General features: G+C 34.4%; 1 protein-coding gene across 6 annotated transcripts in view; it reads right to left on the bottom strand.

Annotated features, from left to right (window-relative positions):
* Positions 1–335: 335 nt before the first annotated feature.
* Positions 336–21,293, bottom strand: part of TMEM244 (transmembrane protein 244) — a 32,852-nt gene continuing 11,894 nt past the window's right edge. For 4 of the 6 annotated variants that reach the window (XM_012458356.3, XM_012458354.3, XM_012458351.3 and 1 more), the window contains 6 exons: positions 17,648–17,733; positions 15,423–15,496; positions 11,463–11,588; positions 9,699–9,743; positions 6,914–6,992; positions 336–4,120 (listed from right to left, as the gene is read on the bottom strand). In XM_012458356.3, coding sequence (XP_012313779.1) covers positions 4,033–4,120; positions 6,914–6,992; positions 9,699–9,743; positions 11,463–11,588; positions 15,423–15,496; positions 17,648–17,667 — 432 coding nt within the window. In that variant the 5' untranslated portion in view covers positions 17,668–17,733 and the 3' untranslated portion in view covers positions 336–4,032. The other 2 variants (XM_012458357.3, XM_021666539.2) reach the window with 2 other exon arrangements.

The following is a 21,293-nucleotide window of genomic DNA, read 5'->3' as shown; positions in this document are numbered from 1 at the left end:
AATCAGTTTTTGGCAACGACTTTGGAGTTGGTATTTTTTTTCATAAAAATATAATTGTTAGATGCATATTAATAGTGTAAAATAATCATTCTTAATGTTGGAAGGATATAGCAAAGTGTGTATGCTCAAACTTCTGAGGGGAGAATAAATAAGTATAGCATTTCTGAAAAGTAATTTGGAAATATTTTTCAATAATAAAAGATTGTCACACCATATGACTTAATAATTCTACTTCTAATGATTCATTTAAAAAATATCCAAGAATGCAAATGAAGACCTATCTAAGGTGTATCTACTTAATGTGAGAAAAAACACAAAAAATTCAAGCATCAATATTAAGTATAAAATAAATTATAATATTTATATCACAGAAAAATGTACAGCCATTTGAAATACTTTTTATAACAAATTTAGAATATAACGTTAAGTTTTAGAGAAGCAGAATTTAAAACTACAGTATAATCCAAAGTACTCAAATAATGCACACACACATAGACATATACACACACATACACAAATACTGACTGAGATTATCTTCAGCCTAAATTGTAAGATTATGAGTTAACTTGGTTTTCTTCTTCACACTTTTTGTATTTTTTTGTTTTTAAACAATAAAGTATATAATACTGAGTGTTAATGTACAAGAAATACACAGGCGTAATAAAGAAATAAAACTCAGTTTTAAATAATGAAATGTTATGCCAACTTTTAAAATATTGGTTAGATTAAGAGTTTGATATTTTACAAAGGTGTCATTTAAAATAATTAGCTGAAATAATATTTCTGGTTTATTTGAATTATTGGGTCTGTGGGAATGGTGGTGGTCAATATTCTTCACGAAAAGGAAGTCAAGTGGTAATTAACTGTTTTTTAGGAAGTATTTGAGCTTCTTGTTACTGAACAACCAAAAACATTTATAAAATAAAAGAAAATGTAAAAGAGACAGCTAAGTAAGAAAAAATACATGGAAAAGTTGTAATTTTATTGTCCTCTATTAAAAATGTGAAATATTCCCAAATATTTACATATTTTATAACTTTTTATAAAGTTGAAATTTTCTATAGAATAATTACATTATCTTCATATAAACCATGTTGCATTTTCTTCCTTTTGTGACAATTTTTACCAAAGCCATATCTATGGATGCTTTGTTATGCATTTACTTACCTAGTAATTCATGTTTCTAGAGTGTATAAAGCAACATTAGGAAGTGCTTTTGTTCTTCTGTAAGATATTTATCATAAACAAGATTATCTATTTTATAATATATATATTCACAATTTTATAGGATAATCTCTGCAGCTTTAGTGATACTAAATAGCTTTAGAATTTATCAGTTCAGCTGTTAAGGTAAATTGGTTGAACAAAACCCATAAAATTTTAGATAGGAATCTGATCTTTATACTGCAAATGTGAAAATAGTTCTCATACATATATTTGGGATTATTATCAGCAAAAGAAAAGACACTGTTCATTCATTTGGGATATAATTTTTTTAAGTAAAACATTATTAAAATAGTATGTAAATGGATTTAAATATAAAATAACACAATGGCATAATAACTTTAAAGCATATTTGTGAAGAAGTTATGCATAACATTAAAGTATTATCCTTCTTAAAAATATGAAAATATTAATACTAAAAATATGCATCAAAATACTGGGTAGGATTCTACCAACTTATGCTTTTATATGGGACACTAGAAAAGTTAGTTAAATAAACATAACTAACTCTTGGTCTTTGAGAAGGTTTTATTTATCATTTAAAGCAATAAAAACTAAAGTGAATATTTAGTTGGTATGTTTGATATACCAATATTTTTGTGCTAAAATATGTGTTCTAATTGAATTTTAAATTTTTTTGTGTCAAGAGATGTCATCAAATAGACAATGGTAATCATCTTAATGAGTAAAAGAGGAAAAGCACAGATTATTCCTATGATCAGAAGAGATAAAATGAAAGAGTAACACAATAGTAATTACCTGAGCAGGTGGATTTCTAATTCTAGAAATAAACATGCTAATTAAACTACACTACAGAATGACAAGATATTAAGGTCTTCTGAGTCTGCAGAGATTGTTATTCTAATTTACTAGTAGAACATAATTCTCATTATATTAAAAAGTACTTAATCAACCAAATCTCTTTTAATTAACAAATGTATTTAGGCAGTTTTAGTGTTTCTAAAAATTTCTTCTAAGGGTGTGAGTTTTACAGGAGCACACTTCCTCATCAGTGTATTCATGGTTTGTTTAGCGTCTGCACTTTGCACAGAGCAGAACTGAGATTCGTTGTCTCTCTGGCAAGGCACTTTTTCCTGTGTGCTGTTAATGGGGATTTTAATTGGAGAATCAAAGCTCATACTGCTGGAATTTTCATAGCTATCCTATGCTGCCTTCCTTAAAAGATATAAAAATCTTCATTAGTAATAGGAATTCATAGTCCCTTCAATGATTAGGTGAACTGCAGATTTTGCTACTTCCGTGACCAAACATTTTGGAAGAAATTAACTGGAAAAATGGGAATAATGGATGGGATACAGAAGTTCATGTGATGTGTAATGTGAGAAAGAAGCAAAAGAGCAGTGTCATATTTTCAAGCTTAAATGTACCTGGTAAGTTTACATTTTCTAAACTAGCAACTGATCAATACATCGCAGTTTTTGGAAGGACACATAAAATACAGAAAATCAGCATGACATTTCTTATTGGGAGAATGAATGCCTTTGTGAAAGAAATGCATTTTTAGGACGAAAAGACACAGGAGAAAAATCTTGGCAATGGTTTAGTTTAGTTTCTCATTTGTGTGGGTGTGTGTTTGAGGAAGTGTTACTTTCCGGTCCCTTTTCTTATCCTTATATTTTAGTCGTTACCATAGTAGGCACTTATTTTATATCAGGAGATACTTTAACTACATTAGAATGTGGTAAATATTTAACACAGTTATAAAAACTTAACTCACCTCAGTTTACATCCAATTCAACAGGCATTTATGGAATAATAATTATGTTTTTTTAAATAGAGGACTGGTGATACAGAACTATGCCAACTTAAAAAAAAATATGATCCCAATTGCTTAGACCCTTGTTACTCAAAGTATGGTCCAAGCACAGGCATTTCTTGGGAATTGCTAGAAATTCAGAATCCTGGGCCCCTAGAAATTCAGAATCTTAGGCCCCATTTCTGCCCTCTGAACCAAAATCTGCATTGTTAACAAGATCCTCAGATAAATCAAATGCACATTAAATTTTGAAAAGCACTATGTTAGAAGACCACAGTGTAAAAAAAGGAAATAATTTCATAAGAAATGCTCTAACAGAGAACAAATACCAGAGGCTAATCATAGAATGTAATTCTGGTTGCAGGGATTCACATTAGGTTTGAATCTGCCCTCTTACTACATTATACTTTCCACAGGATTTATCAGCAGCTTCTAAAGTGTGTCCCTGGTCAAGTACATTTAAGAAACAGTGCATAATGTACACTATAGATTAGAGATGGCTTGTTCTTAATAGTATGTTAAAGATTTTAGCCAGGTGTGATGGCAGGTGCCTGTTGTCCTGGTTACTCAAGAGGCTGAGGCAGAAAGATTGCTTGAGCCCAGGAGTTGGAGGTTGCAGTGAGCTTTGATTATTGCCAATGCACTCCAGCCTGGGCAACAAAGTGAGATCCTGTCTCAAAATAAATAAATACACATTCAGAGAAGTCCTGAAATAAATAAGCCTGTTTTACTTAAACCCAGGATTCCACATATAAACACGAAACTGTTTCTCCTTTGCACAGCAATATTACATATTTTAGAACCAGCATTTTATGGAACACACTTTGGGAAACACTGCATGTTAAGAGTTTCAACATTTTGCTTATGAAGTTTTTTACTTGAGTTGTTCTGCACTCCATTAACTTCTTTTTATACTGAATACATTTAACCTTGAATATAAGTTTGAATAAAAAATAAAATTTGGCTCTGACACAATGTATGTAATAATACAGAAATTCTGAGGCAAATTAATTCAACTGTTCTGTTAAAAATTATCCAGATCTGGATAGATAAAGTTGTCTTTGAACAAACAGTATGCTAAAGTCTGGCCTCCACATATCATTGAAATTAAGCCGGATCCTGCAAGTAAATGAAAGGGATAGTTAGTTAACTATCAATAATGAATAATTCATTGGTGAGATTATGAATAAGAACAATTGTCATGACTAAAATAATGTTTCTGAAACTGACATAGCATTTGAAATAGAATAGTTTATAGATTCAGCTAAGAGAGGGTAGGTATATAGTCTGAGGATGGTAAATTGTTGCAATTTAAAACTTCCTTTGGGGAATAGGTGCATGGTTCTGTCAAATGATAGTAAGGAATTCTTAAAACTCAGAAATCAAAGGCAATGGAGTCAAAGCACATGCCAAGGAATCCATGATTCTCAATTCTTTTAGCTCTTCAATCTGTCATTTGTTTGTTTTGTGGTTGTTTAAAATACATTGTTTTTCTAAAGTGCTTTCCCTCTAATTATAAAAGGAAAGCATGCCCACTAACTTGGGAAATATTTCAAGTATAGAAAATATATTTTAAAAACCAGAATCTCACCTACCTGAGATTCTAAACTATTTGGTTTTATGAAAATGTCTTTGGTTCTGATTTCATTGACCCAGTGATTCTTGTTTGTTTTAAAATATTGATCTGGTCTTACACAATTTTCATAAATCTGCTGTTCTCTGTGTGGCAGTAATAGCATAACTCCCATAAAAGATAAATTTTCCTGAGTTAAGAACTCTGACAGGTCTGCACAACTTCCTCACACAAAGACACATGTCCAGTGTGAGACCATGAGATAGAATTTCCCAAGCATGTAGCCACTGTTCTCTTACATTTAAATTTTTTCACTCAAAGAAAAAAAATAAGAAGACTAGCTCAAATGTCACCCTGCAGCTTTTTTTTTTTTTTTTTTTCAGATGGAGTCTTGCTCTGTTACCCAGGCTGGAGTGCAGTGGCATCATCTCAGCTCATTGCAACCTCCACCTCCTGGGTTCAAGTGATTCTCCTGCCTCAGCCTCCTAAGTAGCTAGGATTACACATGCATGCCACCATGCCCGACTAATTTCTGTGTTTTTAGTAGAAACGGCTTTCACCATGTTGGCCAGACTCGTCTCGAACTCCTGACCTCAAGTGATCCAACTGCCTAGGCCTCCTAAAGTGCTGGAATTACTGGTGTGAGCCACCACACCCAGCTGCAGCAACTGTCTTCTAAGTAATTCAACCGTAGTTATTGAACCAAAATAGTCATCTAACTCTTAGTAAATTGAATTGGCCATTCCATATGCTTAACTTGACTCTTCTTGGCATCAAGGTGGCATATGCCATGTGCCTGAGCTGGCTAAGGCACAGTAAATTCTGTGGTATTACAAATAAAATCCAAAAGTTATAAGTTCTTTTTTTTGGGAGAGAAAAAGTCATTTCACTTATGCTTATAGCATTTCTTTCAGTACCTTTTCTGATGTATTAAAATTACTCATCTAAGACTTTACAGACATGTAAGATAAGTGGAGAATTAAACTCTAGTGAAGAAGCCAATAAGTAATGTAAATAATATTAGTACCCTAAACAGATAATGTGAATAGATATTGTGATCAACATCTGGCTTAAGCGAAACAAAAAACTTTAGAAAAGTTCATTTTCACTTGGTTAATTTCCTTACTAGATATATGATTGACGAACTCAGTTAACTTTGTGAGAAAAAAATACAGTTTCACTCTTCCGGTACTACTATCATAAAGTCAGTAATGTCATACATGAAGAAAAGTGAAGGTGTCACAAATATATCCAGCGTGTTATTCTCCATAGTTTTAGAATAATAAAGTTTTTGAATTCTTTTGGTTTAATTACCTGACCCACAGAAAAATATTTTCCCCCATCTTTATACAGAAATACATAATTATATAACTAATATGTAATATGCATATATTTATAATGCTATATATAATTACACATAACATATACATATATATATATATATATATATATATATATATAATTATTTACAACAGTCAATTGTCTATGTTCTTTTGGAACCCTCCCATGGTGAAGATTGAATAGCTTTTCTTGATAGTCCACTGGAGTGTGTTCTCTGTCAGGACCCCAAATATACTCATTACATGCCAGGAAAATCTCTGCTCCTTAATTTTATCTCATTTAATTCTCCCCATACTTACACAATAAATATTTATTAATGCTCTACTGTGTGCCAGGCACTGCAGTGGGGACTGAATATTTTATTATGGACATTTTAGGTCTTAAAATATTTTTGTTTGATACTTGAATGAAAATTAAACCATTCCATAATTTTCTTTTCAAAAGGCTAAGCAGCATTTGCTATTTTCCAGTTGAGTTTAGAAACAATTCCTTTGACCATTTGTATGTTCTTTCCCAAGTCATGTTTTGTATATTTGCCTCTGTGTGCTTTGAAAGCAACAGTCACAGAACTAGAAAGCAACAGGGAAGTCCTACTATGTCTTGTGACACTAACTGACCAGTCTATCTTCTTTTATTTATTTATTTTTTGAGACAGAGTTTTGCTCTTGTGGCTTACCACAACCTCCACCTCCCAGGTTCAAGCAGTTCTCCTGCCTCAGCCCCCCGAGTAGCTGAGATTACAAGTATGAACCACCTTGCCCGGCTAATTTTGTATTTTTAATAGAGATGGGGTTTCTTCATGTTGGCCAGGCTGGTCTCCCAACTCCCGCCCTGCCTCGGCCTCCCAAAGTGCTGGGATTACAGGCGTGAGCCACCGTGCCCGGCCCAGTCTATCTTCTTTTCCATTTCTTTTTACTTGTCACATTGCCTAAATGGTGTTCTCAATTTCTGTAAGCTCTGCTCTTAAGCCCGTATATTCTTTATTTTAGAGTGCGTACCCATGACAGAGGCAGCAAGCATCACATCTGTGCAGTTGCAGCCTCAGGATTCTATGCAGAAGTATCTCTGAGTGGCCATCTATGTTGAAGGAAAGGCTGGTTAGTGGACACACCTTAGTGACTGTGAAAATGCTCCTAAATTATCCAATTCTATAAGCTTTGGTTTTTACATTTGCTAAATTGGAATATAATACTTATCTCACAGGATTGTAATAAAGGTTAGTGAGATAAATGCAATGTCCCTGGCTCATATTATGCAAATCAATGAGTGATAAGTACTATTAATATTGTGTAGTCCATTAAAATTGAGTGGCAATTCCAGAATATGTTTGCGTATGCATGCTGTTGTCAGAACAGATTGAAGATATTAGACAAGATTATTGCCAAATCAATTAAGAGCGATTTAGAAAAAGATTATACAACCTTTATATTTGAAAGCCAGATGCAACAGATTTAGAACTAAATGGTTTTCATATTTGACAAATATTGAAATCTGTTTAGAAGCATCCAACTTTGCTTTACGTTTACTTGTATTTACTTTTTTTTTGTTTTTTTATTTTTTAGAGATGGGGTCTCACTCTGTTGCCCAGGCTGTAGTGCAGTGGTGACATCATAGCTCACTGCAGCTTCAAACTCCTGGTCTCAAGAGATCCTCACACCTCAGCCTCCCAAGTAGCTTTGATTACAGGCATGAGCCACAATGCCACTTGTGTGGCAGTTTACTAAGACAAATAAATGTTAATATTATAATGTTGCATTTTTCTCCTAAATTTCTAGTTACCATTACATAATATGATTAAGGAAGAAAGTAAGTAAAAGTGATATTGTAACAGTCTCATTTTCCGTATGTTTGCCATTTCGTATCTTGGTTTTCCTGTTTCATAAAATAGAATGTTTTATTTCCATGTTCCATGGAAAACATAATCCAATTTAGATTGGATTTCTTGGAACTAAGAGTGAGCTAAATGTGGTTGGCTACTTCAATTCTAGAAAATGATGATTTAAAAAACAAGAGGGGAGATTAAAGTTAGGTACTTTGAAGAACTTCTCAATTGTTAAGAGCTTGAAAATACTATAGAGGCATAAAATTGATTGACTTTGTTTTAACTTAGGGGTTGCATAAGAGAATAAAAGGACTCAGAGCAATGTCTGTGCTATTGTAGCTCCAAGTATGGTCTCTAGACAAGCAGTGCCAGCATAACCTGGGCCTTACCCAGGCTGATGACCTTTTTGCAAGATCTTTAGGTGATCTGCATGCATTATGTACATTATAATCTGAGAAATTCTGCTCTGAGATACACTTCTAGGTTCTTTGTATTAATACGGGAAAAAAAAGCATGGAGGCTAATTTACCTTCGTATATTCTTATGTTCCTAGTTCCTTACCTGGAAGCTCTTTTCACACTTTGCTAGTTTCAATACACATTCATTTTTGTTGCTGTTTCCTGCATCATAATTTTGTCTTCATTGAAGTATAGCTTGAGCCTTGACTATTTCACTTGAATTCATCTACAGAGGGCAGTTCCCTCCAGTGTCTATAAATCAGGTTTCAACCTCTTTGTCCTTCTAAAAATTCAACCTTTTGAGGATCCGTAAATGTTACTAGAGAGTTTATTTAGATAAGTTGTGAACAATAAGAAGTTAGACAAAACTGTGTCTTGGGACATAGGAATGTAAATGAAATATAGTCCCATAATAAGAGGTGAGAGCAGCATGAAGCTCTGTGAATAGATTCAGGAGATGTCAGAGAAGGAAAGAAGAGGAACTGTATTGTTTGGCATCAGGTCTGTGTGTACCTGTAACTCATACTATTTCTGAATCTACCCAGTCGACCTGTTTTTACAGTGGAACGTTTGATGCTCCCGCGGGCATATAATCAAGTATGTATGTAGATTCCATTAAAAGTGCAAAATTTCTCCCTAAAACACTTTTTAAAGAAAGTTATATCTGCTCTAGTTTCCCTCTGCATGGAAACTCAGGTCTTATTTCCTACTATAATGAAAAAATGAGAGGGGAGGAAAGGGAGAAAAAACTGGTGTAGATCAGTCTTGGAGGCAAGCTAAGAAAATGTATGGCTTAATGAAGACTTTGCCGGAATATAGAGTCTTTCTGGCTTTCACTCCGGCTCCTTCATTATTGCTTAACATCTGTCCTTGCTTCATAAATTCAAATTTTACCAAAAGGAGAAGTAGGGTATGCTGTACATTTTTTTTTTTGAGATGGAGTCTGCTCTGTCTCTCCCAGGCTGGAGTGCAGTGGCGCAATCTCGACTCACTGCAACCTCCATCTCCCAGGTTCAAGTGATTCCCCTGGCTTAGCCTCCTGAGTAGCTGAGATTACAGGTGCCCACCACCATGCCATTGCTAATTTTTGTATTTTTAATACAGACAGTTTTCACCATGTTGGCCAGGCTGGTCTCAAACTCCTGACTTCAAGCGATCTGCCCACCTCGGCCTCCCAAAGTCCTGGGATTACAGGCTTGAGCCATCACGCTTGGCCACTATGCTTCTTATATGTCTATATACCAATGTGTTTTTGTTTCCAATACATGTTATGATGGTAGCATCTCTCCCATGGTTGGTATCTGGGTTGGCCTGAGAGTATATTTGGGCCAAAAGAGACAACCAGTGGCATCCATCTTCAGCAAAACTTTTTTTTAAATTATCTTAAATATTATTATCTTAGATAATAATTATAAAATCTGTGAGAAAATCAAATCTATTTCCACATTCTATTTAACATTATTTTTGTGCATTAGAGAATCTAAACAAACAATTCTGATATACCTAAAGCAGCCCACCAATGTGATGTCAAGGGAAATTCCAACATAACTGCAATAGAAAAAAAAATGTTTAGTTTCAAAACATGCCCTTTTATTTTTTACTCAAGAAGAAATGCTTCTGTTTGGTCAAATCATATTCACCCATCAAAGAGAAAGTTCATCCATATTCATGAAATCAAGTAGCCCCAAATTGTACTTCAGTCCTGGTCTAAAAGGTCATTTGTTAAGCCAAACCTTTACAACACCTCCTAGAAATAATGCTATGAATCGTGAGGGTCTCAGGTCAGCTCCCAAAGTTGATTTTAAGTGATCATCCTAAGGCCATCCTGAATCCTCAATGCCTAGTTCCCTCAGGAATTCCAAACCACTTCACTCTGAAGTCACTTCTGCCCTGTAGTCATTTGTTAACATTTTCTAAGTGCCATGTGTTAGACCATTAACTCATAACTTTTCTAGGTCTAAAACCTATAGCTCATCTCAACCCTGAGGATTGAACCACCTATACTCCAAGCCCTTTTACAAAAATCAGTGGCTGTCTTGCAGAAAACATTAAGCCCTAAAGTAAAATACAGCACTTCAGAAGCAGAGTGATGGGGGCGGGGCATCCAGTGATCCTTTGCATTACCGAGGGAGAGTCTGTGTCTCTGGAAATTAATGCTAAAAGATGAATATACTGGCTTTCTCTAAGAGCAGTGAAGCTGGGAAGTTGCAGTTCCTTTGGAAATTGTGTGTTCTTCAGGTGGAGACAGATTATACTATCAAGAGATCAGGGCACTGAAAATATGACGGTGATTTAAGTTGGTCATAAATAATAAATTTAAATTATAACCCATGGTGGCGATCACATATTTTGACTGATATGCTTTTAAAAAGTAAGGCAGTATAGTAAGGGAGAAATAAAATATGGTGGATGAGTAAATTTTTAGTGGATGGGTGAACAAATGAATGAAATAGTCATTTACTGAGTAATTATTATATGCTAGACACATGTCAGACAGTTCCTCCATTTTGTAGAGAAGGAAACTGGAGAGATGTGACTTGTCCAAGATAACCCCCCTAGAAGGAGGTATGACTGGAATTTGTATCTATTTTCTTCTGACTCCAAAAACATCACAGGTACAAATAAAAACCACTTAGTCTAAGAACTGGTATTTGTGTTAAAATAACTATTATTGGACAGGTGTCTGTGGATCCCAGTTCCCAGTCTTTGATCAGTTTCTGCCCTCAGGGAAGGATTTTGGAGGAAAAATATGTCTTACAGGGCAAACCTCGTCCAGTTGGTGACAAGTTGAATATGAAAGGGAAACATCTCTATTTCAGTTCAGTTCTGATTAGATTAGATCTTGAAAAAGAAAAATGATGTAGGGAAAACCAGGATAAAGTCTATAGTTTCGCTAATAATAGTATCATACCAATGTTACTTTATTAGTTTTGGCAATTGTACTATGGTTATATAAAATGTTAATATTAGGGGAAGCTGGGTGAAGGGTACATGGGAACTCTCAGTTACATTTTTGTAACTTTTCTGTAACTCCAAAAATTATTTCAAAATAAAACATTTTTAAAAACGTTAAAAAAAACCCTCTCTGAGAAGAGTGGTAGAACAAAATGAGGCTGGAAGGAGGAATGAAGACCTTTCATCATCAGTTTTTGTCATTTAGCTATCATACAAGAATATGCAGACAACAAAGTTCTATTCGGGAAGTGGTTTAGCTCCAATATCTGATTTAATACATTCTCCTTGTTTCTGTTATTTTATTTTGCTTACCAGTTGAAGTGATGGCAACATGAAGAATAGTTACTGAAATAGCATAATCCCAAACCCATTCTTCCGCAACCGGAACAAAAAGCAATCCACAAACAAAGTAGGTGACTTCTGTTGAAACCAAAAGAACTGCAAATAAAAGGAAAAATATAATTATTGGGGACTAGAGCAACTCACATTCTGAAATACAACTAGTAACAAGACCAGGAAAGCTTACTCTGAGAAGAAATTTTGGTAAGAATTTTTTAAATGTTCCATTTCCTAACAATCCACAAATCTGGATAAAATGATTAATATATTTTATCTTTTAATAATTCTTAGATTTGTAGAAAACAACAATATATATCATTTCTGTTTCACATTCTTTGTACTTAACATTTTAGAAGGTGAAATATAATAAAGAAATGTTATAATGTAACCAATATGTGCAAATCTGTAATCGGATTGCAAATCTCATTTTAAGATATATTAAAACTAAAGAAAAAAAAGTTCTGAATTTTAAGAAATGAAAAAAAAAATAAACCAAATGTAAGAGTTTATCAAACTACAACATGTTTGATACCAAGTACTGCCTAACTTACAAATGAGTTCCTTTGTATCTTTATAATAAAATGATCCATTCAGATCGTTGCTTGGGAAACATAACTGATAACCATGGATGAAAGACAGTCTCATAAATGACAGGTATGGATGGAGACACTGTTCTAAATACACTGGTTGTGACAGAGTGGTTTACCCGAACATGTATAAAGAGCTGGATATTTACAGGTGAGAACCACAAATCTCTAAGAATCCTGAACACGTGATGGGTCAATCTTCTTTCTCTTATCTTTGATATGGATCTTTAAGACTATCACAGTTTCAAAAGAGAGATCCATCAAACTTTAAAGAGACAGGTATATGTGATAAACCACCAAGGTCCCTTTGTAAATGATACCACTTTCCATAAAAATTACCTTTCTTTCTTTTTAAAGCACAGGAAATAAGTGGCATGTTCAGATAATTCAGGAGTGAATACATCTAGGTAGACAAACTCTATATTTTTCAAAGCAAAAAATAAAATAATCACCTTATGTCCTACTGTGCAGAAGTAATTTATTATCCAGCAAGCCAGTGATTGCAGCCGGTAAGCGAGGTACCAAGGACACAAGCCCCAGGTGCAATCTTTTTAAAGACCTCACACTTATTCCTCTTCAATTCTATTTAATTTAACTTAACAGGTTTCAAAAGTTAAACATAGAATTCATACTAACTCCTTTTCAATTGCACAGGAATCCCTTTGACCAGTGGAGATGAGTTCAGGATGTCCTGCCACCTAATATTAAGGAAAGAACTGTCCTATTGTGTCGTATTGATGCTATCTCTTTCCATCACATTTCATTCCTCCCTCCCCCACTGGTTTGCAGAATCACTACATTATTGTAGGAAAAGAGAGATGCATCTTTTGTCAGCATTTAGAGATTTGATAGGTTAACTTGCAGCTGCTCGGAGGTATTGATTTTAGTCTTGCACAAGCTGTATTCAAGTTTGTTAATAGAGAATACTTATGCTTTGTTTATGATAGGGCATGGCTTAAAGGAAGTAATACAAAATTTGAAGTCAAGATACCAGCTTTAAGTCTCGCCTTTAGAGCTTAAGAGTCATAAGACCTTGGCTAGGCATGGTGGCTCACACCTGTAATTCCAGGACTTTGAGAGGCCAAGGTGGGAGGATCACTTGAAGCTGGGAGTTCAAGGCCAGCCTGGGTAACGTAGCAAGACCCTGTCTCTAAAAGGAATTTTTAAAAAATTAGCCTTGCATAATAGTGTGCCCCATAGTCCTAGCTAATCAGGACGCTGAGGTGGGAGGATCTCTTGAGTGCAGGAGTTTGAGGTTACAACAAGCTATAATCACATCACTGCACTGCACTCCAGCCTGGGTGACAAAGTGAATCTGTCTCTTTCCCTCTCTCTCTTTTTAAAAATGTTATAAGAACTTGAGCAGGATTTTAACTTCTAGATCAGTCTGTTTTCTTCTCCATAAATTGGAATATGGAGTATTATCTATCTCAAAAAATTGTTGGGAGTTTTAATGTAAAAATGAAAGAAACTTGCAAACTATTCTCTGCAATGCAAAGGACAGATATTAGTAATTGAAATATTTTAACTGGACTCACACTTTCCATTGTCCTTGCTAAAACTGATCTCATGGGTGACAAAGTTATTGAAACCTACACAAAACCTGACCGTAATAAATACATGCCAAAGTCTCTGAGACTACTCTTAGATTTTATTAATATCTCTGAGATTAGACAAATATCGATTCTCAGAGAAACAACTTTGAAAAGTTATGACATGTATCTCCCCAAGCCCAAAATTAAAGATCTAATGGGCCAAGGGTTTATTGATATCTTTGTACAAATGTTTGTGTTTCATGAGAGGAAAGGACGACTGTAAACTTTGCCAGGCATTCTGGGGATCTTCACTAATCCCTGCTACATAAAAGATCATCACTAATCTCTGCTATGAAAAAACACAGCCTTCTTCAATAAGCCTATGATATTGTCCTTTCTTTATTGACTGGCCCAAAGACTAGAATTAAATAATGACAGTTGAGTTTTAAATCTCTTCCTCTACCCAAAACACACACATGGCCCATACTCATCTCTTTACTGAGACTATTTTTTTTTTAATCACTGGTGGATAGTATTGGTAAAAACTAGGGAAGTGCCTGAAAGAAAGTTAAGATAAAGTGTTAGACCTCTTGTATCTCGGAATCAAAGTATCTTGTTCTCACATATTTTTCACTACCCAAAGTTAAATCAATAATGATACCAAACAAGGATACCCATTTGAGGATGCTGTTCTAAAGCTTTTTTTTGAATTTAGTAACTCTAACTGACTAAGTTTCCTTATACAAATTACATTAGAAATCAAATTTCATTGGCCTTTAGCAATTTTTCTATATTTGCATATTTGTCCCCTCAAAAGATTGTCCAGTGGTGTTCTAATGATCTCTGAAGATGAATGCCCCAGAATGTACTGTCAATTTAAGGAATTGACAGTACATTGAAAAACAATAATAGGGAAAAACAACAAAATATTAAGAGTAATTACTGTATACAGGATATAAGTATGTGATTAATTTATTTTTCATTTTTCTGCTTGTAGATTTTTTTAAGCTTCCATTAGTTTATATGTTTTATTTTATGATAGAAAATAATATTAAAATTTTACTTTTCAAAAATGGGGCAAACCCACCACGAAGAGTCCCCCAAAAAGTATGTTTTACATAAATTCAAGGTACCTAGGTATGATTATTAACACACATAAGGTGAACATACTAGACATTAATTAATAACTATTCAATAACAATGCCAAATTTAAGAGAGAGAAATTTTGCCTTAGTATATTCTTTCTTATTGTTTTCCTTCTCAACAAGTTCTATACTATTTTGGGAAGAAAAATAAAACGAAGCAGAAATGTACAAAGTAGAAAATGAAAGTTCTCTGTCATCCCAGATGGGAGATAACAGTTTGTTGCATAATTCTCCAGATTTCTTATCACTGACACCATGTATTTTACTTTATGCCACAAAAATGAAATTATACTATATGAAATCTTTTGTTGTATTTAATTTTCTATTTTATGCCTCACAAATATTTTTCTACATCAGCACATTAAGTCACTATTCCTCCTTTTATTTAAAAATATTTAATGAACAAAAATTTACCCCCAGTACCAAGAAACGAAAATTTATATAAGAATTCTTTTCCCTTTTATCCATATATTCCATCTTACTCAATCTCCAAGGAATAACAACTTTAAACCTTTTGATGGCACTTTTCCTAATTAATTGTTGAAGTCAGATAAAATACACAGATGACTGTGAGACAGTCCTGATATTTAAATTTTTTTATTAAAAAATTACTTTTAGTGGCATTTAGTTCACTAATTGATAAGTATTTAAAATTAAAACAATTACCTTTGTAATATATGTTGTGCCATGAGGGATTTGTCTTGAAATCGAATGGTGCCAGGACATCCAACTCATGCACCCTAAAGATGTAAATGAGAACAGTTTACTCTGGCTGAGGCAGTTCATAACTGCACATCAAAGCTTTCCACATTACTATTCACATACAAGGATAAGTCATTCGATTTACCCACATTGTGGCACATTTAAAAACTGGCTGAAATGGGAAGGAATCAGCAATGATGGCAATAATTTCTATAGAATCTTTTTCTGACTCAAACATTTTACTCTTCTTGCTAGATTACAAGTTGTGGTAACAATTACAGCAAAATTTCAGCTCAATCATGAGGTGAGAGGGAGAAAAGGTAACAAGGGACAAGGCAATGTCTGGTTACGAAATGTAAACTCACTTCGGGACCAAGCCAGTAGTTCTTCAGATGTAAAATAGGTCCCACCAAAATGGTGCTGTAACATATTTTTTAAAATTAAATGAGCTACTATAGCAGGTAAGATCAAATAATTAAATGCTAAATACATCCTATTATGGATATATTTTTGAAACGTAATGTTGAAAAAAGTTATAAAATGACACCTATTATTTGATACCATTTATATAAAAAATGTGCTAAGCAGAAAAAAATGAAGCGAGCTAAAAAGAAAAAAAATTTTAAACTGGCCGACTTGGACGACAGCCAAATAACATTTTGTCCATATTGTCTACTTTGTCCAATTAAGTCCCACATTGTTCATCAAGTGGACTTAATTTTATTTGATGTCTCAGCTAGAATCTTGGTAGTTCCTGCCATCAAACATGGAAGGAGAACTTAATATCCTGGAGACAGCAGAGGTTTAAAAACAGCAAAGTACAGGTTCTAATCCTCCTGATGTTACAACCATGAACTTGGACAAGTCACTTAACCTCTATAGGCTCCAGTTTCCTCTCTGTTAATTGAAGAGATTAATCTCTCAGTTCCCTTCCTGTTCTAAAATCTGAGTCTACAAAGTATACACCTGGACTTTATACGCGGCCCAAGTTTGTAGTTGTGTGCACCTGGCCAACCAGTTAGCTGCCTCCTGAAGCTTTAAGGTCTAATTACTTCAAATTCCTCACCTCTGACTCATGTTAACTACAAACTCTTGATATCCCATGCTCAGAGGATCCTACAGGGTCTTGCCTTCTTACTCCAGGCATAGCCTCACCATCTTCAGTTTCAGGGAAGAGGCTAAGACTGCATGTGAGCACCAGATACTTCCTCTGTGGGTTTGCCTCCAAGCATGCTGAATAACATTCTTTCCATTGCAAACATTGGTATCATTATATTTTGATAGTTGCATATTGGTATTAATTTGCATATTGAAATAGAATTCTTTGCTTGCACAATAGAATTGTATAAGCACTCAATTTCTAGGAAATCATTTGTAAATACAAATAACGTATCTCAAGGCAACCAATATATTGGCAACTTAAATCTTTAGAGACAAAATTCAACCATAGCAAGACAAAAACTTACCTGAAAAAATAATGTTTTACACTTACATTGAAATAATACCATTAAAATACATGTATTATCCCATTTTATCCTCATAATAACTCTTTTTTTTTGGATTATTCCATTCAACAAATGAAAGCATTGAAATAGGAGATACTGTGATTTCGTTAAGATAATTCAGAAAGTTAGTAAGAACTTGGGTCAGAATGTGAGTCTACTGACTCCAAAAAATGATTTCCAATATATAACAAAAATTATTTAGATTGGATGGGGATGATCTTTAAGTTCCTTTCTTGTTCAAACCTGCTCTGATACCAGACCAGGGACTAATGGGTTCACTTTCTTTCCATGAACATCCTCCAAAGAGGTAGGAGAAACAGTCCTAACTGGTTCTAGCCACTTCATTTCATGATTATTACTTTTATCATTTTCAGAGATAGAACATTTGCCTATTTTTACTTAAGTAATGAAAGTAGGCTGGATGCAGTGGCTCATGCCTGTAATCCCAGCACTTTGGGAGACCAAGGCAGGAGGATTACTTTAGGCCAGGAGTTCAAGACCAACCTAGGCAACATAGTGAGACCTTGTCTCTACAAAAAATAATAAATAAATAAAAGTAAGAAAATATGCCATTAAAAAATCCATGTCCTCTAATCCATAAAGACATGTGAAATGTTAAATATAAAGTCCTTTCCTATTCAATGTTAGCTTTTTAATTCTGTTTGAAGACAGTATGCTACTTACTGAAACATTATGCAGCCCATGCTCAGGGACACATAGTACACAGTGTAGAACAGGATGACACATAGAAGAAGCTTCTGCAAAACAACCTGTGGAGAAAACAGGCATGAGATCCAAGAGCCTGGGCTTTTTCACATGGTCTTTGGTAACTAGTTTGACAAAAGATGATGAATGACTAGTAGATAGTGTTGGTTAGCCTTGTATTGCTTAAAGACCAAGGGCATGGGAAGGACTTCAAAGTGCACTTCTTGGACCTTCTTCAGCGGTATAATTTTCTTAAGACTCATGTGTCTTGGGTCTGCTTTATTCTTCATACTATATATTGAAATCAATCAGTTTTTCTTTTAATTTGAGCATTAATAGCCTCTAGATATTTCTACATGATTGCTTTATTTCATTTTGATCCAAAATAAGATGAATAATATATAGTCTCTATATTAGTATGTATTTTCAACCATGAAACTTTTCTTATTTCTGTTAATATAAAATTTAAATAACATTTTAATTTTTTAACACATTCACTTACTATAAAATTTTGCTTGTATAATCCAAGCATGAGGATTGTACTACATACCCAGAAAACCTACAAATACTAAATCTGTGTAAGACATTTGGAACTATTTTTAATTAAATTATAATTTGTGAGACAATATATTTGTTGACAAATTTTACACAGAGATACACTTACTTTTTCTCAAATTTATAAAACACTACATATGAAAACAGTGTTGCTTCCTGAAGAGGTTAACATCCTACACATTTGCACCAGGGATTAATGCAATATACAAATCCATATCACTTACCCTTCATTCACTGGAACAAACTTCCTAAATACCAATATTTGTATTTTACCGTGACAAAACGGTTATAAACCTCAGCTGTGATAATATAATTCTTGCCAATTATAATAATGGCAAGAACCGCAGTTACTTTTGCACCAACCTTGCACCAACCTATAAAAACATGAGAACAGGTAAATTCCAAATAATATTAACAAAAAGCCCACATAATAACACAATAATTAAACCTCTGCAAGAATTTACAGAGCAATTTGCTAAAACACAATAATGGTCCTGAAATTGACTCTTCTACATCTGAGACCTAAGAAAGAAACACTGCAGATTAATGAGAATCAGATGGATTATTTGACAAATGGTGCTGTGAAAAGTCTAACTTCTAAACAGAAAAATTCCATTAGATTCCAGTCTTGTACCAGACACCACAATAAATTTCAAGTGGATTAAAGGCCTAAATGCCAAGGAATAGGTTGGGAGAAAATATTTGCAATATATATCACAGACAAAGGATTGATATCTATAATGTATAAACTCACACAAATGTTAGAAAAAGATAAACCAATAGGAAAATGGACAAAGTATATAAATAGGCAATTCACACACATGAAGAAACACTTAAGAAGCCAATAAACAATCAAAAATGTGCCAAACTTCACTATGAATCTTTTCAAAGATATCCTTATGAATATAATAAAGGTTCCAGCATTTCACATGAGAAATGCTTAATTAATTCAGTTTATTCTTTCATGTTAGCATCTTAAAGCCATTTTTGCTTAGCCTACACCCCAACATGTTAGGATTATTATTAATTTTCTTTGAATGACCAATTCACCAAACTGACCACATATTTTCACTGGCCTAGGTACAGAAGGAGCCCACAGCCAGAGGCAAGAGGAGAAGGTAGTTAGCAGAGAGCATACCACAACCAATTGTCTGAATAAACCAGATTTACAGATCCACCAAGAACCTACTTCTTCCAACTATTTTTAAATGGGTGGATGACAGGCCTAAGAGGGCCATGAGAAAACAGGACTCTAAGGTTCTGGGACCTTCAGGATCTTCCCCCACCCCTTGTTCCCACACCATCCTCAACACCCACCCCCTACTGTTTGCCTATGTCCACCCCAGTCCCACTCACCAAGTCTCGACTAGCTGCCCCTTATTCTCATTCCCACTTCACCCTCAGGCTCTCACATTCCTTGTCTCTTAATCTCTTCTCCCTTATGATGCTCAGTCTCTCTTTCCTTAACCTTTTGTCTCTTCCCATGCATGCTTTTCATTCTCTCCCTAAGACCTGCATAGCCTGTGGTTCCATGATAGCTGACACAACATGATTTTTAAAAAGGAGTAAAAGGATGTGTGCCAAAGAGACCTTCTTCCCATAGCTGCCTTTCTTTTATCAGAGAATAAAAATCCTTCCTAGAAGCTGCAAACAGACTTCGCATTATGTCTCATTGTCTGCCACAGGGCCGCATGCTCACTTACCAAATAATCACAGGCAAAGAGTAAATGGGTTTACCCTGGCAGGTTTAGAACATCATGACTGAGCTTCCAGGGACAGGGACCTACTGCCTCAATAAAAGAAAAACTGCAGTTCTATTAGCAGGGAGGAAGGAGTCAGGGCAGGAAACTATGTCTTCCTTTGGAAGGAATCAATATAAAAGCCCTCATTTTGTAGAGAAGAGTCTTCAAAGGTCAAAAGAAAATGTGGAGGCATTGCCTGAGTTGAAGGCCCAAACGTTGTGCCCGTACATCAACTGACTCAATTCCTCCCCAACTTCTGGGATGAGAATTTGCTGATGAGAGATGGGTATGTAATCGGGAGCATCTTGGAGCTCCTTCAGCACTATAGTTTTCTTAAGAGTCATGTGTCTTTGGGTTTGCTTTATTCTTCCATGTATTTAAATCAATTAGTTTTTCTTTTAATTTGAGCATTAATAGCCTCTAGATATTTCTAGATGATTGCTTTATTTCATTTCTATCCAAAATAAGATGAATAATATATAGTCTCTATATTAGTATGTATTTTCAACCATGAAACTTTTCTTATTTCTGTTAATATTAAAATTTAAATGACATTTTAATTTTTTAGTACATTTACTTACTATAAAATTTTGCTTGTATAATCCAAACATGAGGATTGTACTACAGACCCGGAAAACCTACAAACACTAAATCTGTGTAAGACATTTGTAACTATTCTTTAATTAAATTATAATTTGTGAGACAATATATTTGTTGACAAATTTTACATAGAGATACACTTGCTTTTCCTGATAAATTTATAAAACACTAAATATAAATATAATAACAAAATAATATATTTTTAAATGATTTGTAAAAAAATTTTGAAAAGGAAGGCATAACTTTTGTAAATAATTAATTTTTCTATCTGAATTATAAATCTAGATTTTCAAATAATACTTTTGTCATAAGCAAATTCACTTGCTTTTAATATTTTCTTCCTCAAATCTATGTGAAAAGTGCATATATATATATATATATATACACACACTCTACAGAGCCTACGGAACCTAACAATTTTCTTTTTTGTTTTTTCTTTTTTTTGAGACAGAGTCTCACTCTGTTGCCCAGGCTGGAGTACAGTAGCACCATCTCGGCTCACTGCAACCTCCAACTCCCAGGTTCAAGCGATTCTCCTGCCTCAGCCTCCCGAGTAGCTAGGATTATAGGCGCCCACCACCACATTCGGCTAATTTTTTTTCTTTTTTTTGTATTTTAGTAGAGACAGGGTTTCACTATGTTGGCCAGGCTGGTCTTGAACTCCTGACCTCAGGGGATTCACCTGCCTTGGCCTCTCAAAGTGCTGGGATTACAGATGTGAGCCACTG

This window comes from Aotus nancymaae, unplaced genomic scaffold (assembly GCF_030222135.1).
Source record: "Aotus nancymaae isolate 86718 unplaced genomic scaffold, 86718_ANA_hifiasm-v0.15.2.pri h1tg000040l, whole genome shotgun sequence".
Classification (NCBI taxonomy): Eukaryota; Metazoa; Chordata; class Mammalia; order Primates; family Aotidae; genus Aotus; species Aotus nancymaae.
The sequence above is the reverse complement of the archived record's forward strand: the minus strand, read 5'-3'. Positions and strand labels throughout refer to the sequence as shown.